This window comes from Heptranchias perlo, chromosome 16 (assembly GCF_035084215.1).
Source record: "Heptranchias perlo isolate sHepPer1 chromosome 16, sHepPer1.hap1, whole genome shotgun sequence".
In the NCBI taxonomy this organism is placed as follows: domain Eukaryota; kingdom Metazoa; phylum Chordata; class Chondrichthyes; order Hexanchiformes; family Hexanchidae; genus Heptranchias; species Heptranchias perlo.
In genome coordinates this window covers 24,724,229-24,750,498 of record NC_090340.1, presented here as the reverse complement: position 1 = coordinate 24,750,498, position 26,270 = coordinate 24,724,229, and the positions used below count along the sequence as shown (strand labels likewise).

The 26,270-nt window shown below is 41.7% G+C and overlaps 1 protein-coding gene across 1 annotated transcript in view; it reads right to left on the bottom strand.

Annotated features, from left to right (window-relative positions):
• The window catches only part of gfod2 (glucose-fructose oxidoreductase domain containing 2), a 32,011-nt gene extending 6,044 nt beyond the window's left edge, over positions 1–25,967 (bottom strand). Inside the window, exons 1-3 of the mRNA XM_067997456.1 lie at positions 25,694–25,967; positions 24,747–24,814; positions 20,019–20,366 (exon numbers count right to left, since the gene is read on the bottom strand). Of these exons, the coding sequence (XP_067853557.1) occupies positions 20,019–20,271 (253 nt within the window). The 5' untranslated portion in view covers positions 20,272–20,366; positions 24,747–24,814; positions 25,694–25,967. The remainder of the gene's footprint in view (positions 1–20,018; positions 20,367–24,746; positions 24,815–25,693) is intronic.
• Between the last annotated feature and the right edge of the window lie 303 nt (positions 25,968–26,270).

Sequence of the window (26,270 nt, the reverse complement as noted above, 5' to 3'; positions counted from 1 at the left end):
TGCAGTAAGCATTTTTGAAGGCTGCTCCACAACTACATTGAAATCCTTCTACTTCTTCTTCGTTGAGATATTCATTGATCCTATAATTAGAATTACTAACCATAGCTTTGGGTACTACTTTGCCCATTTATGAACATTAAATCACCTCTGCTACACATCACTATTCTACACAAACTAAAATTCACCATTAAAGCATTCTACGTGGATACCACAAGATAAACCTCAACGGTCCGAACTCTGGGAACACCACCCATCTCCCCAGGTCAAATACCCATTACCCTCAGTTCCCTATTGGCAAGTCATTTTTCAATACACAACATTACATGTCCCTTAACAAGAGATGTTTAAATCAAATATTGATCTAAACGCATTTGGGAGAAATCACTTTACCCCTTTCAATACATTGTTTTTAAATTCAGGCTTGGTTAAGTCCCTCATCATCCCCCAGCTGTCACTGTAAACAGAGTTGCAAGATTGAAAGCTAAAAATGAGTTTTGTTCTACTCTAAAGTCTTCCCTCTGTCATCAACTTATGCAGGGAGTATATACACTTTGACATGTAACAAGCTATGTACCAACACTAGCAGAATGACACAAGGATTATAAATAATAGTGTGGCTTCAAATCCATCTATTGTAACGATAATTGGGGGGGGCGGGGGGAGGGGGGGGCAAATTTTAAAAAAAACTTGTACAGTGCTACTTTTGAACATAGGTAAATCAAGACAGTTTCACCTGATCAAATCCAAAAACTAAGCACTTTGTGTTTACTAGGATATCAGAACTGAGCAGTTATACCTATCAGGAAAAATTGAACAGGCTAGGGCTAAGCTTCTCTCTAGAAAAGAGAAGACTGAGGGGTGACCTGATAGAGGTCTTTAAGATTATGAAAGGGTTTGCTAGGGTAGACGTAGAGAAAATGTTTCCACTTGCAGGACAGACCAGAACTAGGGCCATAAATGTGAGATAGTCATTAATAAATCTAATAGGGAATGCAGAAGAAACTTCTTTACGTGGAGAGTGGTTAGAATGTGGAATTCAATACCACACGGAATAGTTAAAGCGACTAGCATAGATGTATTTAAGGGGAAGCCCTAATCTCGAGGGCAATTAGGGATGGGCAATAAATGCTGGCCTCGCCAGCGACGCCCACATCCCGTGAACGAATTTTTAAAAAGCTAGATAAGCACGAGGGAGAAAGGGCTAGCAGGATATACTGATAGGGTTAGATAAAGTAGGGAGGAAGGAGTACAAACACTGGCATGGACCTGTTGGGCTGAACGGCCTGTTTCTGTGCTGTACGTTCCATGTAACGTAACCACCTTTTAAAATAAAGTGCACAATGCTTATATTTCCTTAGAAAGTTTCATAACAGGCTTCAAAGCAGAAATAAATGTAGCTTTTAGCTATCTAACTTCCCAAACAGATGGCAATTCCAGTAAATGGATGTGAAGCAGTGCAATATACTGACAGTGACTTTGCACTTTGGACTACCTTCAGATACAATGGGCTGCAGCACATACCCAAGTTTCCTTTCATAGCATCTCAGTGCCAATAAGCAAAATGACATGTTGGCCAAGGAGGACATAAATGATACTCAATTTTCCTCATTTTTACCTTTGGTATTTTGTTCATATGAGTTTGGGGAATATTGTTAAAAGTAAAAATCCCTCTATTTTCTTCCCAGACAATACTGTAACCGTGGCTAACAGGAGAATCTGCACCTAGACCTCGATCAGTGACTCTCCAAGCTGGCAGACACTGTGAGAACAGTCCAGAGGCAACTATCAGGTTGTCCCTACAACCTCTAGACCTTGCTCTGCAAAGTGTTCAATATGGTAAGTTCAGTACCCTACATCCCTATCTCAGCTACATTGTTTTGGGGAAGTATCAAGCAAAGGCTAGGCACCTCCCCTTGGGGGAGGCAGGGAAAAGATCCATGATTTGCTCTTTTGCTTTTAAGAAAGTGTTAAAGGAGGATTGTTTCAGTCCTTTTCTCCTTCAATAAGGGAATGCTCGCTCAGGAGTTTTTCCTCCCATTCACTTGCAGGTCCTTCTAAGCCATGCGGCTCTGCAAATGGCCGGCTCCAAGACCACTGTCCAGCCACAGTTGATGCAAAAGAGGCCCAGTTAAGATATCCCATTAATTTCCACACCCCTGCCTGAAGATTCCCTCACTGGGCAGCACGATTTAGGAAGGATGTCAAAGCCTTGGAGAGGGTGCAGAAGAGATTTACTAGAATGGTACCACTAATGAGGGACTTTGGTTTTGTGGAGAGACTGGAGAAGCTGGGGTTGTTCTCCTTAGAACAGAGAAGGTTAAGAGTTGATAAGGTGCTCAAAATCATGAAAGGTTTTGATAGAGTAAATAAGGAAAAACTGTTTTCAGTGGCAGAAGGGTTGGTAACCAGAGGACACAGATCTAAGGTGATTGGCAAAAGAACCAGAGGTGACATGAGGAAACATTTTTTTTTAAAAACGCAGAGCGCTGTTATGATCTGGAATGCACTGCCTGAAAGGGTGCAGATTCAATAGTAACTTTCAAAAGGGAATTGGAAAAATACTTGAAGGGAAAATATTTACAGGGCTATGGGGAAAGAGCAGGGGAGTGGGACTAATTGGATAGCTCTTTCAAAGAGCTGGCACAGGCACGCTGGGCCGAATGGTCTGTGGTGTAACATACTACGATACTTCCACCATGTGGCATAGTGTGGCTGGGATTAAGTAGTGAATTGAGTGGGCCATTTCGACCATAACACACTCATACAAGCCATGTAACCCGTGACTATTTAGCTCCAATGGCAAAAGTAAAATGAAATTTCCTTCAGCTAGCATGCCTTTACCTCAGGAGGAAGGAGTGTCTTCAGCAGAAAAAAACCCAGGACAAAACCTATCAAGTGGATTCCAGAATTCGTAACAAACACTCAAAAGGGCCCTGAACAATATCCACACACATGAACAAAAGCTTTTTCTGTGCACAAGGCCAGCAGGTTCTACTGCGGTTCAGTCAAAGTGACTGATGTGTTTCTTCCCACATCTTTCCAATGAAAGATGATTTTAACTGATATGCTCCCACCTGAGATAAAACAGCCAAATGTAAAAGTTGCAAGGTTAGGAGCTGTGGTAGAAAACTGAAGTCTTATGTACCCAGGCACGCAGAACAAGCTTAAGGAAACAATATGAATGTGACACACACACCCAATCTTCCTACCTACTGTGGTTTATTTTTGCTTCAGATAAACTACTTCTACAGACTACTGCGTACATTTCAGGTTTATAAAAAGTATACCAAAAAACCCAGCACACAAAGTAATTTTTTTTCATTTGAAGGATTAACATTTATGGTACAGATTAGGATTAGAGTTCAATTGATGCAGTGCTGCACAATTTGCCTCTCTGAACAAATAATCATTCAGCCCAATTGATTTTTTAAAAAACAACTTTTGTGGAAAGCTCGAGAAGATCCTGCAAAATGCAAAACGAAGTTTTGTGTGTAGCTAAAATTGCATTTCAAATCAGTTTTTCTGTTCCATTCCAAAGGAAACTTGTAAAGCATTGCAGTTCCTCAGTTATACACTGTACGTGACAGATGCTTTCATAAAGGATTAAAGGCTCAGAAATATGTTCAGAACTTAACTGTTTCAACCCATCCCTGCTCACAGTTTTAAAATGGGAAGGATGTTGCAACATTATGAATGATCTCACGGTCCAGTTCACTCTAGCTGAAATAAAGCATTCCAAATAGTAATAAAAACTAAAAACACCATTGAGAGAAGAAAAAACCCATTACTCCAGGAGCTAGACTTTGTTATTAATTTTCCCCTCTGCACAGTTATTCATTCTTTAGAAGAGATCACTGGAGTCGCATTAAAAAACGCCTCAGGCTGGATATCAATAAATGCAAGGCAACCGCACACCATCCTATTCGTGGAGCAAACTGACTGTTCGTGCAATTAAGCCATTTGCCAACATGGAACAATTTGAGAAAGGGGCCTATGGAAGAGTATTTATAGATCATGACAAATCAGATACAATTTTAAAAACTCTCCTTATGTTCCCCTTCTCTTACTCATTCCCATTCTTCCTATTGTATCTTGCCTGTGCTCTGAATTAATGACAAGACTGGCAGTTTTGTACTGCAGATCTGAATCCACTAGGACTTGAGAATTTTTATTTTAAACAAAAAGATATTATTGCAATGGTCCCTCACTTAAGATTCAATAATCCTTTGGACAAAATTAGTGCACTCAGTAGGGAAAGATTAGAGGGACATAGTATTGACAGAAAATGTAACCTGTGTGCACCCCTCCCCCAAATGGGGGATGCCTGCTTTTCTAGAATCTTCTCCCTTAAAATGTCAGATATCGTACCAGTATCCTGCAACTACTTCTCGGCCATGACATGACAATTCGAGTGACAAACTTCTAGCGAGGCAAAAGAAATAGCAGTAACTACCTACATGCACTCTACACATCATTTCAATCACATCAAGACAAAAATAGGTTACTGCACAGAGGACTTGGACTCAGTTTCAGTAATGGGAAGTCTTATTCCCTCCTGCTTAGAACTGCAGCCTGAAGAATTACTCCAAATGTCATTCTGTAAATTACAATTATGCACATCTAAACTGTTTTTTTTTTAATAATACAAACAATGCCAGTTGGAGAATATAGAAGCTTGAGTGACAGTGGATAGCAGTGAAACATTTTTATTCTGATCATGCATTTTTAAAAAAAATGCATAGATGCATTTAAGAGGAAGCTAGATATGTACATGAGGGAGAAAGGAATAGAAGGTTATGTTGATAGGGATAGATGAATAGGGGTGGGAGGAGGCTTGTGTGGAGCATGAACACCAGCATAGACGGGTTCAGCCGAATGGCCTGTTTTTGTGCTGTAAAATTCTATGTAATTCTATGTAGTTTATGGGAAATTTGAGCCTATTAGAAAAGCAGGACAGTCACAAATGACATCCTATGCGACTGTGACCGTGGTAATCTATCCCTCTTCATCCTTCTTGACCTATGTGCATCCTCCTCCAACGTCTCGCCTCCGTTTTCCAGCCGGGTGGGACTGCGCTCGCCTGATTCCATTCCCATCTATCCAGTAGCAGCCAGAGAATCACCTGCAATGACTTCTCTTCCCGCTCCCACACCGTTACCTCTGGTGTCCCCCAAAGTATCTATCCTTGACCCCCACCTATTTCTCATCTACATACTACATCTCGGCGACATCATTCGAAAACACATTAGGTTCCACATGTACGCTGATGACACCCACCTCTGCCCCACCACCACCATCTGATTTGTTAGGTAGCTTGTCAGACATCCAGTATTGGATGAGCAGAAATTTCCTCCAATTAAATAATGGGAAGACCAAAGTCATTGTCTTTGGTCCCTGCTACAAACTGTTCCCTAGCCACCGACTCCTTCCCTCTCCCTGACCACTGTTTGATGCTGAACCAGATTGTTCGCAACCGCGGCGTCCTATTTGACCCTGAGCTGAGCTTGCGACCCCATATCCTTCCCACACCTCTGCGACCAAGCTTTTGGTCACCTGTCCTAATATTGCCTTGTGGCTCGGTGTCAAATTGTTTGTTTGTTCCTGTGAAGCACCTTGGGACATTTTATTACGTTAAAGGCGCTATATAAATACAAGTTGTTGTTGTTGTTCTTGTATGCATTTGATGTGTGATGAATGTTATATGCACGGCTTTTCACGTTGTAGGGTGGACTGAGAGCAAAAGGACCATGTGCACCTAATCCTGTCTCAGCTGATTTGCACAAGACCATTCCGCTAGAAGAGATTAGTTGCGGTCTCCATCTACATGAACACAACGGCAACTTTCATTTATAGGGAGGATAAAAAAGTAGAATGGAAAGACAGATTAATTGTAGTGAGACTATTTAAATAATGCAAATTCTGCATTTGATATCAAAGATTTAAATGGAGCACCTTAAGTCTTCCCTCTGACCTATGCTATAGGGATCTTTGCTTCATGTAGGATCAACTCAAATCCATCGGTAGAAGAGCCAGTGTTAAAGAGAGATTGTATCCTATGATAAGGCCTAACTAGAATTAAGCCTCAATTATGCATTCCTTGGTATTTCCTTTTATTAATAACAATTGAGCCACAGATGTTTTTAACCAACAATCAGCCTAACAGAAGAAATATAACTGAAATCAGAGTACCCAATTAAAACATTTCCTGGGCAGTTTAACTCAGGTTTATTATAGCACAATTGTTCTAAGCCATTGTTTTTCTAACAATAAATCAGCCACATAGACAATGCTTAACACCAGATTTCATGGTTTTGTCATTTTACTGAACTCTCACCAGCCACGTCAGTTTACTAAGCACAAGAACTGAGTCACAGCAATAAATGGATCAGACCATACCACATATTTAAGAATTTCATGATATCATTGAAACCACCACTTTTATAGACAGGAATTGAATCCAACAGGAAACTGGAGCTAATGGTCTCAAGCAGCTGTTTTTTTTGTCATATTCCTTTCTCACAGACGTACATCCGGCAATAGCTAAAGAGCAGGAAAAAGCCTTCAGACAACTTCGGTATGGAGGAATAAACAATATGGTATTGACATGGCTGTCAACAGCTTCATGCTATTGGTCAATAAAACCAACCTCTCTTCTTAAAAGTCTTAGAATGAAAAATACTTTGCACACCAAGGCTTTAAAATTTTTTGTTTAAAAACACGGAGAACAGCATGGCTGTGGGTGGTGAGCCACATTATGAGTACCATTAGAACAGGCAACGGAGAGCCTGTCCTCTCCTAAACGTGTAGAGAGCTCATGCCCACAGTTGCCCATCACTTTAAAAAAAAACCATCTGGTTATGTGTGAATGACTAGTTCTCCAATGGGCCACTAGGTGGAGAGCAGTGGTAACCTGGCGATTATTTTTTTGGAGGGGTGAGAGAAGAGCTGACAAAATTCAGCCCGCACAACTCATGACACCATTCTCCAAAAACAAACGACTTTTTGGAATCTGAATTATTGACTAGTTCATTTGACAGTTGACACTAGTTCGATCACTGGAATTTTGTGACCAGAGTTATTTGAGGAAGAAAGCAGTAGCATTTTTTACATGATTAAACATGATTTACATGATTCAGCAAAACAGCTGAAACTACCCAGTAAAGTTTGTCAAATCTTTGTAAACTCCAATCTCATTGAAACATAAAAGATTATGAGGAGGCTTGACTGGGTAGATGCTGAGAAATTGTTTCCCCTGGCTAGAGTCTAGAACTAGGGGGCATAGTCACAGGATAAGGGATCGGCCATTCAAGACTGAGATGAGGAGGAATTTCTTCACGCAGAGGGTTGTGAATTTTTGGAATTCTCTACCCCAGAGGCTGTGGATGCCGAGTCACTGAATATATTCAAGGCTGAGTTGGATAGATTTTTGGACTCTAGGGGAATCAAGGGATATGGGGATCGGGCAGAAAAGTGAAGTTGAGGTCTAAGATCAGCCATGAATGGCGGAGTAGGCTCGAGGGGCCATATGGCCTACTCCTGCTCCTATTTCTTATGTTCTAATCACCATGAGCATTACCTCAATTCTCAGAAATCTTATTTCCTCCCAATGATAAACATAGTATCTGTAAGGATTTCTTCTGATTTCAGACATTTTTTTGTCTATGACTCACCTTTCCAACACACAATTTACTTTTTTTCCCTTGCTCCCATCAATTTGCTTTGTACTATAAAGGACCATGCAGCCCATCAAAATACAACTAGTATTTGCAAGCAAAAAAAGTGCAGACTATGTAAGCAGCCAAGATTTGAGCAGTTCAAGTGGAGAGATTTAATTTGCTTCATAAGTTCTTCAAATGGCACAACTGTATAACATAAAACAGGCCTCTCCCACTGGCCCTGCAGCTACAGACAACAAGTAAAACTAAAATCTTTCAGCGTTAACCTGCACCAACAAATAAGGCAGCGACTAAAGAGTATTTTCCTCCAACTGTGCTTTTGGGTAGAAATTCAAACACAAGCAGTTTGATCATTAGTTGGTACACCCAGCATTTATTGCAGTACTTGATATAGCCTTCTATTCTGTACACCTGTGGTCTTATGCAGTTTATACCTACCGGATAGCAGTCTGGACTACTGGGTCAGGCTTTAAATCCAGTCTCTACCAAACCTTTAACTTTGTATTAGCAGGCCAATGATTTCGGAAATAGCTGAAGAACCAGTTTTATTAGCACCCGTGAAACACGTAGTTACATGAAATTGGTTTGACTTAACACCTCCACAGGTTCCATGAAAGGACTTGCGTTCAGAAATAAACACACAATCAGAAAGTGCTAACTGAAGCAAACTATCCTGCTGCTCTACCGTATTGGTGTTTTATGCAAATGTTTACCGTCTTCTTCACAATACTGAGGCACTATTATGATTCATGACAAGGGCTATCCATAACTTTTATATTTCTCGTAGGATGACAAATATCCCAAAAATAGCATACACAAACAGGCACGTGCACACAGACTATTTTACAGAAATTCCTACAATTTACTTTGTATAAAAATGTTACTTGTGTATATTATTTGCTAAACTATTCACTGGTGTTGCATTAGGTGTAGCCAATTGCAAATCTATTACATATTTACATTAAGCCAGATCACTGATTTAAAAGCTAACCATAAATGGTAGTCATACAGCATGCTAAGGAACATTTACATTTGCCACTTCTGTAGTTCAGATCACAACATCCACATGCTGTCCACCAACGTTTACATGGCTAAAAGCAGCTGCCTTGTCCTGATGGTAGAATGGTTGACCCACATTTTCATAGGTCTATGAATCCACCATTGGTATAAGACACAATTTTAGCAAAGTAAAAATGAAAAGCTGGTCTCCCATGATCCAAACGACTGAAATCTCAAGTGTGAAAGCACAATGCCATGCTCCAGTATGAGGGATCCATCCACGCACTAATCAATTGCCAGTCTCAGGTGTGCTGCTGTAGGAAGATACCATGCAGAACCCAGTTGCCTGCACACCAAGCAGAGAGAAAACTGAAGACATAATTGTAATTGTTCCCTCAATGGCAGGCTTTGTAGATGGAGGAGGTCAGGAGTTGGGGGCCTATTTGTGAAAAATTTAAATTGGATTTTGGTAGCGAAATTCAAGTTGGGCAACCGGTTTTGAATTTCATGTTCAAACATGACCAAAGCAAGGAATTGCACTTACCTCATAAGTATATCAAGATCAGTTTTATACTCGTGTGATATATTCATAGATATCATGCATCCTGGATATGTATAATAGATAAAAAGTCTCCAAGTGATAGCAAGAAGTTATTCAATTCAGTCCTTTGGTAACAAGAGGTTCTTTTTCATTCTTTTCCCCTCCCCACTGCCTGCCCACCCCAGCATTACATCAATGAAGATCTGACAGTCCTACTATGCATAGTCTAAACCATTAGTCTCATTTCCTTTGGCCAGCAATGAAATAAAACAAAAAGCAGTCTAAAATCAGAGCAGCACTGTATTTTTCTTTTGGATTATCTTAGAAGCATTTTATATTTTTAAATTTTGTTTCAATTTTGCAAGTTCAACACAAACACCCACCATTCAAATCATTTAGGATTTTGCTGTTTAATTTTAAGAAGTGCCACATCTGCCCACCTAGAAAAATACGAACAGATTTTCAGCAATATAAAAAACATACATGTTTTATTTATATTTCAAGCTTAAAACTGAGTATTTTACACAAATTTTAGATCAAATGGTCTATCACAAACTGTTCCTTTTTGATAAGATAAAATATTTATAAAGGTTGCTCCTTATTTGTAAACGAGATACAAGATACTTTCTCCAAATTATTAGCAAGACTGACTCCATAATGCATTGCTGCCACCAAAAATTCCACACCCTAATCTTCAATTCTATCCCTCTCACTTGTTACTTGGTCAGGCTAAGTCTGATGTTGCATCGCCTCAGTGTCCCGTTTGACCCAAACTAAACTGAAAACCCTATCCACCTATTGATATTGCTGCAACATTACCCTCCTCCACCGCTGAAACCCTCACCCATGCTTTTCTCATCTCCTGGCTCGACTTTTCCAGTGTTTCCTCACCAGCCTCTGAACTCCACCATACACGAACTCCAACTTGTCCAAAACACTACCACTGCATCCCTACCTGCATTAACTGCCGCTCCCCAATTATGCCTGCACTTGCCAATCTTCATTGGCTCCCTATCCCCTAAGAAATTGAATTGAAAATCCTTATTTCCTTCCACAAATCCCTCCACGGTTTGTGTCTCCCTACTTCCATCAGCCCTAAAGCCCAGCACTCCCCTCTTCCTCCTCTGATTCGGGCCTTCTTTGCATTCTCTCTCCCTTTCTTTCTGCATGATGTGGAAGGACATTCAGCCACCGATCTTCGGGTAAGCGTTCTCCAAGGCGGCCTTCGAGACACACAACGCAAAATCGTCGAGCAGAAGTTGATAGCCAAGTTCCGCACCCATGTGGACGGCCTCAACCGGGATCTTGGGTTCATGTCACGCTACACGTAACCCCACCAGCAAAAAGAGGGAAAAAATTTATATGTTTTTTAAAATTCTCTCTCTCTCTCTGCCATTTTGAGTTTCTTTCTGCCTGCCTGTGTAATAGACACAATGTATATCGAGTGTACTGGGACGTGCTGTTCTCCGTGACTGGCCTGTTTGAATAACAACGACACCTTTTGATTGGTGTGATGCTGTCCCAACATAGTATAAGATATGCGATTTGAGAACCTTTTCATTCATTCATCTGACGAAGGGGATAATCTCCGAAAGCTTGTGATTGTAAAATAAATTTGTTGGACTATAACCTGGTGTTGTAAGATTCCTTACATTTCTTTCTGCAGGGTGGGAAGGACAGTGGCAGGGCCTTCAGCCAATTCTGAAACTCCCATCCAAAACCCCTTTATCTTGTTACCTTTCTCCCCACATTTCCAACCCCCCTGCCTTGCCACCTCTCTCTCTCTCTCTCTCTCTCCCCACAATGCCTCATTACCTCTCCTCACCTTTTCCAAACCCTCAGCTGTCCTCAAAATCTATTTCAACCGTCTCGTCTGTCACCTCCCTTATCTCTTTTGCTAATGCTCAACATTGTTTTATTTTGCCTCTGAAGTGCTTTAGGATGTTTTACTATGTTAAAAGTAGCTATACAAATGTACGGTTTCTAAAATTAGGAGAAAGTTTAAATGGCAACTTTACTGGTACACTCTGGCTTACTGATATCCACATATTTCTTTATGGAAGATGTAAGAAATTATAAAATAGAAAATTAAATGTAAAATTTGACTGCTTTGATAATCCAGTGAACAACTTACTTAGATGAATTAATGGCACAAATAGAGATAAATGGGTTTGATCCAGTAGCCATTACTGAGGGTTGTAGGGTGACCAAGGTTGGGAATTGAATATTCCAGGGTACTTGACCTTTAGAAAAGATAGGCAAAATAGAAAGGGGGGTGGGGGTTAGCCCTGATAATAAAGGATGAGATAAAGGCAGTATGAGAAAGGATCGTAGCTCAGAAAATCAGGATGTAGAATCAGTATGGGTGGAGATAAGAAATAACATGGGGCAGAAAACACTGGTGGGAGTAGTTTGTGGGCCCCCTTGCAGTAGTTATAGTGTTGGACAGAGTATAAATCAGGAAATTAGAGGAGCATGTAACAAGGGCAATGCAATAATCGTGGGGGTCTTTAATCTTCATGGACTGGGCAAACAAAATTGGTAAAAGTAGTTTGGAGGACAAGTTCATGGAATGCATTCGAGACAGTTTTCTGGAACAATATGTCGAGAAACCAAATAGGGAACAGGCTATTTTAGATCTAGTATTGTGTAATGAGACAGGGTTAATTAGTAATCTTATAGTTAAGGATCCTCTGGGGCAGAGTGATCATAATATAATAGAATTTCATAGAGTTTTAGAGTGATGTGATGAAGTTTGAAACTGGGGTCTTGAATTTTTTTTAAAAACCAATTACCTGGAATGAGGGGAGAGTTGGCCAAGGTAGATTGGGAAAGTAGATGAAGATATGATAGATAAGAAATGACGAATATTTAAAGAGATAATTTATAATGCTCAACATACATTCCCTTGAAGAATAAAAACTCCACAGTGGCTAACCAGAGGAGTTAGAGAGAGTATTAGATTAAAAGAAGAGGCTTACAATGTTGCCAAAAAGAGTAGTAAGCCTGAGGATGGGGAGGGTTTTAGAGATCAAAGGATGACCAAGAAATTGCTAAAGAGGAAGAAAATTGAATATGAGTAAGCGAGCAACCCTGGTTCAATGAAGAGTGTAGAAGAGCATGCCAGGAGCAGCACCAGGCGTACCTCAAAATGAGGTGCCAACCTGGTGAAGCTACAACTCAGGACTACATGCATGCTAAACAGCAGAAGCAACATGCTATAGAGAGCTAAGCGATTCCACAACCAACGGATCAGATCAATGCTCTGCAGTCCTGCCACATCCAGTCGTGAATGGTGGTGGATAATTAAATAACTAACAGGAGGAGGAGGCTCTGTAAACATCCCCATCCTCAATGATGGCGGAGTCCAGCACGTGAGTGCAAAAGACAAGGCTGAAGCGTTTGCAACCATCTTCAGCCAGAAGTGCCGAGTGGATGATCTATCTCGGCCTCCTCCCGCTATCCCCACCATCACAGAAGCCAGTCTTCTGCCAATTCAATTCACTCCACGTGATATCAAGAAACGGCTGAGTGCACTGGATACAGCAAAGACTATGGGCCCCGACAACATCCCGGCTGTAGTGCTGAAGACTTGTGCTCCAGAACTAGCCGCGCCTCCAGCCAAACTGTTCCAGTACAGCTACAACACTGGCATCTACCAGACAATGTGGAAAATTGCCCAGGTATGTCCTGGCCACAAAAAGCAGGACAAATCCAATCCGGCCAATTACCACCCCATCAGTCTACTCTCAATCATCAGCAAAGTGATAGAAGGTGTCGTCGACAGTGCTATCAAGCAGCACTTACTCACCAGTAACCTGCTCACCAATGTTCAGTTTGGGTTTCGCCAGGACCATTCTGCTCCAGACCTCATTACAGCCTTGGTCCAAACATGGACAAAAGAGCTGAATTCCAGAAGTGAGGTGAGAGTGACTGCCCTTGACATCAAGGCAGCATTTGATCGAGTGTGGCACCAAGGAGCCCTAGTGAAACTGAAGTCAATGGGAATCAGGGGGAAAACTCTCCAGTGGCTGGAGTCATACCTAGCACAAAGGAAGATGGTGGTGGTTGTTGGAGGTCAATCATCTCAGCCCCAGGACATTCCTCAGGGTAGTGTCCTAGGCCCAACCATCTTCAGCTGCTTCATCAATGACCTTCCCTCCATCATAAGGTCAGAAATGGAGATGTTCGCTGATGATTGCACAGCGTTCAGTTCCATTCGCAACCCCTCAGATAATGAAGTCCGTGCCCACATGCAGCAAGACCTAGACAACATCCAGGCTTGGGCTGATAAATGGCAAGTCACATTCGCACCAGACAAGTGCCAGGTAATGACCATCTCCAACAAGAGAGAGTCTAACCACCTCCCCTTGACATTCAACGGCATTACCATCACCGAATCCCCCACCATCAACATCCTGGTGGTCACCATTGACCAGAAACTTAACTGAACCAGCCATTTAAATACTGTGGCTACAAGAGCAGGTCAGAGGCTGGGTATTCTGCGGCAAGTAACTCACCTCCTGACTTCCCAAAGCCTTTCCACCACCTACAAGGCACAAGTCAGGAGTGTGATGGAATACTCTCCACTTGCCTGGATGAGTGCAGCTCCAACAACACTCAAGAAGCCTGACACCATCCAGGACAAAGCAGCCCGCTTCATTGACACCCCATCCACCACCCTAAACATTCACTCCCTTCACCACCGGTGCACCACAGGATGCACTGCAGCAACTCGCCAAGGCTTCTTCGACAGCACCTCCCAAACCCACAACCTCTACCACCTAGAAGGACAAGAGCAGCAGGTACATGGGAACACCACCTGCAGGTTCCCCTCCAAGTCACACACCATCCCGACTTGGAAATATATCACCGTTCCTTCATCATCACTGGGTCAAACTCCTGGAACTCCCTTTCTAACAGCACTGTGGGAGAACCTTCACCACACGGACTGCAGCGGTTCAAGAAGGCGGCTCACCACCACCTTCTCAAGGGCAATTAGGGATGGGCAATAAATGCTGGCCTCACCAGCGACGCCCACATCCCATGAACAAATATTTTAAAAAATATTAGCATGGATTGAGGATTGGTTAACGGACAGAAAACAGAGAGTAGGAACGACAACAGGTTGGCAGGTTGTATCTAGAGGGGTGCCACAAGGATCAGTGTTTAGGCCTCAGCAGTTTACAATATATAGCAATGACTTCGATGAGGGGATCGAGTGTAATGTATCCACGTTTGCTGACAATACAAAGCTAGGTGGGAAAGTAAGCTGTGAGGAGGACGCAAAGAGACTGCAAAGGGATATAGACAGGTTAAGTGAGTGGATGAGAAGGTGGTAGATGGGATATAATGTGGGGAAATGTGAAATTATCCACTTTCGTAGGAAGAATAGAAACGCAGAATATTTTTTAAAAGGTGAGAGACTAAGAAATGTTGGTCGTCAGAGGGATTTGGGTGTCCTTGTACATGAATCACAGAAAGTTAACATGCAGGTACAGCAAGCAATTAGGAAGGCAAATGGTATGTTAGCCTTTATTGCTAGGGGGTTAGAGTATTAGAGTAAGGAGGTCTTGCTGCAATTATATCGGGCTCTGGTGAGATCACACCTGGAGTACTGTGTAGAGTTTTGGTCTCCTTACCCAAGGAAGGATATACTTGCTTTAAAGGGGGTGTAACGAAGGTTCACTAGATTGATTCCTGTGATGAGAGGGTTGTCCTATAAGGAGAGATTGAATAGAATGGGCCGATATTCTCGAGTTTAGAAGAATGAGAAGTGATCTCGTTGAAATATATAAAATTCTTAGAGGGCTTGACAGGGTAGATGCTGAGAGGCCATTTCCACTGGCTGAAGAGTCTAGAACTAGAGGTCATAGTCTCAAGAGAAGAGGTCGGCCATTTAGGACTGAAATGAGGAAAATTGTCTTTGGATTGTGAATCTTTGGAATTCTCTACCCCAGAGGGCTAGGAATACTCAGTTATTGAGTATATTCAAGACTGAGATTGATGGATATTTGGACACTAAGGGAATCAAGGAATATAGCAATAGGGCGAGAAAGTGGAGTTGAGGTAGAAGATCAGCCATGACCTTATTGAATGGCGAAGCATGCTCGAGGGCCTTATGGCCTACTCCTATTTCTTATGTTCTTAGAAACAGCAACAAATTAACATTTCCCTGATCAGACCCAATTCTGTCACATTATCTGTGCTTCCTCTTTTCTCTCAACCCCTTTCTTTTTGCTGTTCGCCTTAACTACTTTAATAATCCCAGTTATGATAGGAGAATCAATATAATTAGAGGCTTCGTATGTAGCCCATGTCTGTAATGTTGAACGTCTCAAAGCATCCCACCTCAAAAGCACCACATGACTGTGTTCTGCATCTCAGTGTGTAGTTGTTTAGAGGTACCACATTTTGACAGCTGCGAGATTACAGATGTGGGCTAGATGCAAGACTTTTAACTCAAGTTAACCATGTGGATTGCATTTACTCAATTGGATATGTAAACCAAAGAAATCAAAAGCCAATTTGATTCATTAAAAAGCAGTGAGTAAGCTCCACAAAATCATCCAAACTCTTTTTACAAACTCAGCCTTCTAGAACCAATAATTGCTACAAAAAATTTGTTTAAATACATTATTCATACTGGTTTTTGGCCACCATTATCTTTCTTCACTCAGATTAGTGCATAAAGCTAAAAACATTTATAACAATTCTGAAAAAGAAATCACTAGAAATACCTATTGACAGGACAAACAGATGTGAGGGAACAAAAATCCAATTTTTCCAGCATTTTAAAGTTGAAGCCATAAATTAACTGTTTGGAGTGAGGTTTTTTTTTTGCATCATTGAACGGGACCAATATTTGGACGAGTGCTGAAATGCAATGTTTATGAAGCGCTTTGATGTTGAGCTCATGGGTCGCAACCATAGTCAGGCAGGCACAGAGCATGACGACCTAGTCAATGTGCTAGTCATTGGAGACCAGACAGTGGGAAACTCCTTGATGCAGTGCTACTATGATAACAGCTTCAAAAAGAATTACAAATCCACTATGGGATGTAAACCGGAAGAAAAAAATATAAATTACAAACAACTGAAGGGAAAAAAAGCAGGACTGCTTTGGGGAAGGGAACGGAACAATAAAATACTTGTGTTTTAAGCAAATAAACTATAGGAGGTAAAGCAAAAAAAAGTGTAAATATTGTTTTATGAAGAACAAAGACATTTGAATCTTAAGCAAGTTTTATAAAGCGGTAGATAAATAATATTACAATTATATTTATGAGGCTTGTATTTTCCAATATTAGTAATGAGTGCAGCATTTTAACCTTGTGTCAGTCACATCATATATTACTTCAGTAAATTTGTTGCTTTACAGCAATGGGCAAATGGCTGCTGTCTTTAGGCTGTTGTGGGACTACAGTTAACATGAGAAATTACATTACATGTCCTGGACTAAATATGACCACAACAAACTTCTTAAATGTTAATTTCTTAAATAGTAATGTCCCTGAGTTGCAAAGTGATTGTCCTTCAACCCTCATAATAGCTGAATAGAAACAATTTTTTTCACATATACAAATCAAATGCAGAATGGGTCAATCCCCTGCACTTTACACCATCGGCAATTTCTAATGCTTTTCAGCCTGCCCGTAGATGAGGTTGGGTCTGATCACATGTATATGGATTCTGGCTCAATCCTGCGCAAGTTGAAACCTCCTAATGGATCAGTGAAGAAGGGAAATGGCACAAGTTTCCACCCTACTGCCTGCAGGATCTATCAGGTCAGGAGAGATTTCATACACTCACTAAATACATGCACCTCAAACATTTTTTTTTAAAATATAAAATTGGGCAAATACCAGACAGGAGCAAAAATTGTACATAAAACATATGGATTAAAGAAATGTTTCGACTGTTGCTAAGAGGAAGAATTGTCTGCAATATTGTTGACAACTCCAAAATTTGAAATAAAAAAGGTATGACTTCCATGGTTGAACACTTACCTTAAAACAAATTTACAGATTTAATTCATTTAACAGTGTTAGAAGGGGTTAAAAAAGTCAAAGGATCTAGATTTAAAAGGATTGATTCATTTACGAGAGTCATCTACACATTTATCACATATCAGATTTTAAAATATCCACAATCCCCAGCCTGTTTTTAGTGTCGGAGCATGCATGAAGATAGCATTGTGCTTACACATGATTATGGTGCTTTTAAGTTCTGGGTGTGCCCTGCTGCTCCAGCTTCCTGTCTGGCTGTTTCTCCAGCCTAGCAGTTAACTTATTATAACAGGTTGTCGAAGAAACAAGATGATTTATCTTTGAACTCAGTGAAGCACTGATATTCTGCAATGAAATGGTATTGAATCTGCAACACTTGGCCCAAAGAGCAATCTACCCCAAAAAGATCATCAGTATTGCCTTTATGAGCCACAGGTCTACAGAAATATACCAGCTTCCCACTTAGAGAAAGTGATGGACTTATCCTCAGAGGACACTGCATAGGAAGTTGTTGAATACGATGTTTATTCCAGAAGTGAAGGGAACTGCATAACTCAAACAATACAAATAATGCAGGTTTTCAGAAGTAGAACAATCATATCCAACAACTTCCTCGATTTACCTAACGTACATGTTTTAGTTTCATGTTATGTTAATGCAAACTTTTACCTTTTAGTATTGGGGGTTTGGTATAGAACTTTATTTATTGTAGAAAGCAGAACTACTAGTAGGGGAATTGTCAAACAAGAACAGAGATCATGGCTGTTTCTCTCTTCCCCTTCCCCCATCTTCCTTTCCTCAAGGTGGCAATTCATGCTGGAGGTACAGTTTCATAGCTGCTGATAGCCCTCTGGTATTTCATCCAAGTGGCCATTCATCACAATGCTGTCCAAGGCATTCATAAGAAGCTGGATCTCCAAGAAGTCTTTTGGAGCAAAAGTTCCCTCCACTACACAACCTAGAAGAATTTGTTTCTTCTAGCGTGAAATGCCCATACAACTGACTGTAGCTATCGGGAGGCAAGGGAGGTGGGGGATTTGCCTCAGATTGCAAGACTGCAGGGAGCCTTATGATAGGGAAGGCAAACACATCTCTCCCTCTTCAGGAAAACATTGTTATGTTAACTGAAAATAAGGGCAAGATAGGGAAAACATAAAAACAAACCCACGATTCTTGGCAGGCTAAGTGATCCCTACCTATGCTGCCTTATGCAACATTTCTGCCAATAAGATAACACGAGACTATCACTGATAATTTCACAGTAAGTCTATGTTTGGGAAATTTCAGAAACCAGCTGTAAAAGTCAAAAGTTTACTCTTTCTTAAAGCAGAATCTTAGGATGGGAGGAAGGGAAGAGAACAAGAGAAAGGGGGAAGCTTTCTTTTAAACATCTAAAGTTACAGTAAATCAGAGCCATACCTGGTACAGCAACTTAGGTACCAGTGAAAGGGTTTCTTATTGAAAAAGCATGATGCACAAAAGTCACAATTGCAACATTTACAAAATGTTTGCCGTAAATCCACCAGTAAAAAAGGAGAGAATATCTTACTTGTGTCAGTATTCTTTTGCACGTGAAAGGTCAACCATCCCATAATCTCTTTATGCAGGGAAACTGAACAGTGCCGGGAACCACAACGCCTTTGAATAAATCCTAAACTGTTACATAGAGCTAGCAACCTTAACTGGTAAGCAATCCTCAGCTGACAATTAGGTGTGGAACTTTTAAAATATAAATGTTTACCAAATTAGCTTTCTATTGGGTAATATAAATATTGTTCACACTTGTAGCTTAACTTTGAAATAAAGCAGATTTAGTAGAGGAAAACAGCTACTGTTTATACTGGTTCAGACAGTTCCTAGCTTGCCTATATGTATATTGTAACATTTTATTAAAAAAGATACAAACGTTATCAAAGGAGTCAATTTCACAGGGTTCCATGCAATTTTTTTTTAAACAGTTCATTGTTCACCAGCTGGTAAGCTGCCAAAATCCCATTGACTTTACAGCAGTGTTGCTGTCCATAAGCAAACTTTTCTGGTTGATAGATTTTTAAAAATTGTACCAGAAAGATTACATAGACTGCGTTACATCCTAACATAATACTAAAAACTGCACAGTGTCACAGGCTAAGTGCAAAGGGGCTTTTTGCAATCGAGCAAAATTCATACCAGGATTTAAAAACTAATGAAATTCATATATAAATAAACATTTAGCTAGGCTAATGCAGTTGCATTCATCTGTTGCTAGCAATATCCTTACAATCTTTCAACATATGGTTACACTTGCGATACCATTATGATCAATAAAGGAGTTAATGCAAGTTGTATAAAGAAATCTTTAATCTGAAATCAGAATTATCTGAAACATCTGAACCTGACATTTCACTTCTACTGGAGCTCATAAACCAATGCCATCAAATGGCAGATGGACTTACAACCATTTTCCATACTAGGGAGTCAAAATGTGCAGGCCAGGCATGTTCCCACAGACGAAGGGGCCATGAAAGGATCGGTTTACTAAGGTGTGCTCGCTAGTAACACAAGCAGAACTAGGAACAGACAACATGCCACCAACCTGCCACCTTCCGAACAGAAAAGGTGCCCGAGTACTTGAAGAAATATAGAGCTTTTAAAATTTTGCATTGGTATCAACATTTCAATTCACTGCATTATGGTCACACAATTGTCATACACAGACGAGCTCTGCAGTAATGCGGAGTCTTTAAAATCTCAAGATAGCATCACAGACATCAGAATCTTGCTTATAGTAATTAGAAAAAGGAAATACCATACCTAACGCTTTGGCAGCGATCTGGCATGTGAGAGGGGGGGGAATATTGATGCAGATAAGATCAACATCCTGGTGGAGCAAAACATCATCAGTCCGGCTTGTGAAGAAGGAAATGTTCATTTCCTCCGCCAGCTGCTTGGCCTCTTCCTCTGTTCTTCCCCAGAGTGCCTCGATAGTAAAGCCTTCAGCACGCAACAGCGGCACCAAAACCCGTGCAGTGCTACCTGTCCCAAACACACCGACCCCTGGGAGCATTTTCCACTCCGTCCGTTTCTATTGGCAACCAGGTTTCATAGGAAAGAGGAAGCAGATCACCTCTCCAGATTTAGAGCAGGCTGCAATTCCGCATGCTGGTGAAGAGAAAAACAAACAGGATTGTAAGGTGCAGAAGTCACTTCCAAAAACACTTAGACTGAAATTAGTCCACATCTAAACTCTAAAGCTAGGTTCAAAAAAATAGGATCATTATACACCGATCATCTACATTTAGTATCAAATCCTTTTTTTGAAAAATACCACACATCCAGGCCACGTACAAATGACAGACAAGTGACCTGCTCCCAGACATATGCGCAATTTTGATCTGTGCAGTCCAGGAATGACAGTCCCACCACTTTGCCAAATACATCACACTAAGGTCCCAACATCAGACAGTACCCCCAGAGGTAGATGGGGCACGGCATTTCCTTGCATCATTTTCCCCCATGTAACTAGTTTTGTGCTGCTGTTAGTTTTGAATCTTATGGCCAACGTAACACATTTAGACCTGGGGAAGGATCCATGGTATACAACATCATTACTAACAACAGGATGGGAAATGGTACAAAATATTGGGATGAACTGCTGAGAGTCTTCGTAAATAGCATAAAGATTACCATGTGTTCCTTGCACTATGTTTGCATCTAAGATCTTCTAGAAGGTTTACCAGAATGATTCCCGGGATGGCAGGACTGACGTATGAGGAGATTGGGTCAACTTGGCCTATATGCACTAGAGTTTAGAAGAATGAGCGGTGATCGCATTGAAACATATAAAATTCTATCAGGACTAGACGCAGGGAGGATGTTCCTGATGGATGGGGAATCCATAACCAGGGGTCACAGTCTCAGGACACGGGGTATGCCATTTAGAACCAAGATGAGGAGAAATTTCTTCACTCAGAGCGTGGTGAACCTGTGGAATTCTCTACCACAGAAGGCAGTGGAGGCCAAGTCATTAAATATATTCAAGAAGGAGATAGATATATTTCCTAATGCTAAAGGGATCAAGGGATATGGGACAAAAGCGGGAACAGGGTACCGAGTTAGACGATCAGCCATGATCATTTTGAATGGCGGAGCAGGCCCAAAGGGCCGAATGGCCTACTCTTGCTCCTATTTTCTATGATTCTATGAGAATTGCCCACTTCAGGTGTACTAGCAGGGAGATGCCGAGAAGCAACTGGGCTATTTCCAAAAGTTGCTGACAGCCCTCGTATTGACCAGTTACTACTTCTGCATTAACTGACAGCAGAGCAGGTTGCCTCCCTGCCATCTTGACCAGGAACAAAACAGGAAAGACATATAAAAAACTTCAGTCTACTGGGAAGTTGCAGAGTAGCGTTCGGTGAGGCAATGGGAATTTATAATTGATTCTAAAATCATAACGTTGCAGGACGGGGAGCCAGTGGACGAGGAGAAAGGCGATAGGTGGGGGGGGGGGGGGGGGATTTAATACATGGCAGGATGTGTACTGCAGAGTTTTGGATGAGCTAAAAAGGCCAATATGTGTTGGGAGTAACTGAATCTTGACGTGACAAAAGGCATAGATGTGGATTTCAGTGGTGGTAAGGCATGGGTGGAGGCTATTGATGCTACGGAAGTGGAAACAAACATTCTTGGTGAAGAGTAGGATATGGGATTTAGGGGAAGGGCAGACTAGTGGTTACGGTACTGGACTAGTGGTTACGGTACTGGACTAGTGGTTACGGTACTGGACTAGTGGTTACGGTACTGGACTAGTGGTTACGGTACTGGACTAGGACCCAAGTATTCAAATCTCACTATGGCAAATTTTGAAACTGAACTCAATAAATCTGGCAAATTGTGGACTGGCACCAGAAAATAACCACACGAGCTGCCCAATTGATTCGCCAATGTCCTTCAGGGAAGGGAACCTGCCACTCCCACCTGGTCTAGGCTACACGTGACACCAGTCCCACACTACGTGCTCGACTCTTGATGCCCTCAGGGCAACTAGAGGCGAGCAATAAATACTGCCTTACCAGTGTCACCTACACCCCAAGAACAAAGAGAGAAAAGGTTAAAAAGGCTAAGTCATACATCAGGTTAAGCCTGAGTGGGCAGCTGGGGAAAAGGGTGGAATCAGGGAGCTAGGTTGGGGAGTTTCTGGCAGCCAGAAAGGATGGCTTTAGTCTTGCCAATGTTAAGGTGGTAAAAATTCCGACTCATCCATGATGATGTCAGATCAGTAGTCAAATAACAAGAGTCATAGAGTTCAGTGGGGTGCAGAGATAAAGCTGGTAAAATTAATCTTTTACTGTTCATTGACTCTTCTAGATAGTCAGTTATCTCTCCCTCGAAGATGGAAATATTTCTGTTTCAATTTAAATTTAAAAACCGTTACTTCCATTATTACAGATGCTGTCAGATTATAACTCACCTACTTGGTCTTTAGCTGATCTCTTCATTACTTTTTCACAATGTTGCCCATTTCTACAATTGTGAGTAATGATTGTTAACAGTACCTGTATTTTGCTTAGAAACTAGTGTTCTAGCTGCTAACTGGGGAAGTGTCATGATTTCTCAGAAAACTGGGCAGAGGGGGTTGCGCGCACAAAGCTTGAGAACGCATGCTGCAGAAACATGCCTTAAGGGTATACAATTATGCTACTGCTACAGCAAGTCAAAACACTTACCCTGTTCCTACTACAAATACAGAAAATGTAAACACTGACACATGAACAATTTTCTTTGGCATATACCCATTCAAATAATAGCACTAAAAAGCTGTACAATTGAAGATTAAGCTTCTGCCTGTCTGATAGCAATGGATGGAGACCCCACTGATCTATTCAGCTGCGGATAACAAAAGCTGAAACAATCTGATCTTCAACCAACTGCATCTGTTTATACCAATGTACCCTAACAGTAAGGGCTGCATAGATGGATCACTTTAAAAATGTAAATCTATTACGTCAAATTAAATAATTCACCTCACCACTGAATCAGCCACTATTAGCACATCACAGGACAGCAATGGACACAATTTGATCCAGTAATTCAGATCCTCTTCTGAAAAATAGGTGAGATTGGTTTGCCAAAAATCCCTTCAAAATATATTTTTAAGAATGTTATGCAAAAAATTCAGACTAGGCAACCTAGGGTGCACTCATCTGAAAATATTACTTTAATGCTGAGCCCACATTGAGCAATTTTTAAATGAAGCAATGTCATCATCAGGACTACTTTAAAGATCAAACCATCACAAAGAATGAAAGCGATTTCTTCCCCCATCACTTCTGTGTTTAAACAGCATATTATGCCGTTCTCAGCCCATGGCAGGAGGGGTTTACAGGCTTAATTTTCAAAATTCTGACTGTGTAAGGAAGTACACTTAATCCACTCGGCCATCATTGCATTATCAAGATACCATTATTAACTCAGTGTTTCATCCACATTTCATTCAGTCCCCTCATACCACTTGCCTCAGTAACACTTCCAACCTATCCTTCCTATAATGTCAAATCTTGCTAATTAAACAAAAAGTCTATTTTTAAAAAGTTGAAGCAAAGTCCCCAAACCTTTATAGTTGGTTATTTGTACACCAGGTCCCATAGCAGGACTTTTTTCCAATTCAGCTTTCTATCCTGCTCTCCCAAAGGTAGCGATTCACACTGGGTTATGGTTCCTCCACCACCACAGCAACTCTCCAGTATCTCTCAAAAGGGGTCATTCTTCATCTGTAAGTCTACACAATGCATGCTGGCAGGCTATTTGACCATTGGGGCATCACAGCTCAACCTGATCCTGTCCTCACCAGATGTTCATGTGCATTTTCAGCAGTCATGAGTGCAATCAGGAGTGGGAATGGTGGCTGATCATTCTCTTCCCAAGCTCAAGGATACTGAAGCCAATTGTAGCAACATCACTGCCATCCTGGCTAAGATCAATTAACTCAGCACAGAGCAGGGATCAATTCTGACCCTGGCCCATTGAGTTTAATTCCACACCAGGTGGTCCATCTCTCTGAGACCCACAAAGCAGAACTGCCTCTAGTGTACTAACCGATCCTTGCAGGACTTCTTAGTATGCACAATTAACAGGACTATTAAACTGTTTATTGTATGGCTGTGGTCATTTTACTGCTCATTAACAATATTTCATTACACACAACGGCAGTAGAGCACCATATTTCAGAATTCATTTTGAAGAGATACTGCTCTACATCATAGGAGTGTAAACTAACCAGTGATTGGGGAAGGGAGAAGTAGGGAGGGGTGTGTGAAAAAGAAAAGTTCAATTAGACTTGTGAGCCATTCACACTTCTGAAGAAAATACTGTAACAGGGTGGCAGTTGATAAAAGGGAACAAATTACAGTTTCACCAGTCACTCGTGTCATTTCACATCCAGTACTACTTAATGGTCAGCTAAATTAAGTCATTAAAAAAGTTACTTTTGGCACCCTCCTTATAAAATAAAAAATGTCACACTGAATTGCAAAAACTCACTGGCACAAGTGAGACATTCGGTCATAAAAACAGAAAATGCAGGAAATACTCAGCAAGTCAGGCAGCATCTGTGGAGAAAGAAACAGAGTTCACGTTTCAGGTTGATGACCTTTCACAGTCGACATTCTGTCCCTTACTACAAAAACTTTTACCCTTACAGCAGCTCAGCTATAATCTTCCACGCCCTAGAACTGTGCGTACCTCTCAATTAACCTGTACATACCAGAATAAAATTCAGACTGGCAACTCCCCCAGATGGCTAGCTGTGATAAGAGCTCATCATGATAGAAATCAAGAAAATTTACAACTTACCACTCTACACAAAGTACATAAATGCATTCGTGAGAAACACCACAAAGCCACGCTTCCCATAGTTTCCACTTAATCTAGATTGTGCAAGTTTCTAAATTTTGTCGAATACTCGGAATACCACAAAAAGTCCATATTACTGTGCTATAAATTAAGAAAGTCACGCGATAATAATTTGACCAACTCTTTCACGAGAAAGGAACGATTACTGAGTACAGAAAGCAGAAAGAGATTGAGGTCTTCCTCATCAAGTAGGGCGAAAAATCCCATTCCTTTGAAACTAATAGTGACAATAAAGTAGCCGCCGAGTTGAAGTTGTTCCTCACTCCATACCCCACCCTCCACACCGTCCCAGTGCTACCTCTCGAAGTGTGAGCATCAGTACTGATTGTTAACGCGAGCCCGGGTCCGTGCGACCTGCAGAGCCGCCCGGTCCCAGCCCCCACGCCCGCTTTCGGGACACTGTCGGCTGCAACAAAAGGTTCGTTGGCGGACAGGTTGGGTTCACGCGTTCCGGTCACCGCAGCAACGGCGAGGCCTCGCCTACCTACCCACCCACCCACACACACACCCACACATCCAACCCCGACCGCGGGTTCATTCCACCCCCTGGATGGCGACACTTTACTGCTCGTTACCATCAGCGGCCGGTGAACCGCTGCGACTGTACCCGCTGCCTCGGCCTCATTCCCCAGTCACAGCTCCGCCCTCGGATCGCGGCGGCCGCGTTTCCCTCCCCAACAGGCACCACCAAGGGCTCAGTCAATCAATCTAAGGTGACTCGGCCTCGACCAGCTGTTACACCCATCGGGGAAGCCTCTTCGTCTGCTGCGTTAACCGCTGACGGAAAGCTCAAGGAGCGGAGCACCGGCTCTCCGCGCTACAGCGCAACCTGCGCTTCCACACAACCGACTATACTGCGCACGCGTGCCAAGGATCCGCCCACTGCGCAGGCGTTACTCTGTAAACCCGGGCCAGCCCATCATACTACTGCGCATGCGTTATTGTAATAATCAGCAGGCGAGCGGTCATCAGCGTGTATTACTTTCTCATTTGCATGCTCGGCGCCGCCCACTACATATAGCCCCCTGATATTAGCATACTGGATCCGCCCACCGAGACCTCATTCGCATGCTGGCACCAACCTACAGTGACGTGATTGGTGAATTTGTCGAAACGTTTGCTTTCTTGGGGGTAAATTTTTGCTTTCTTTTG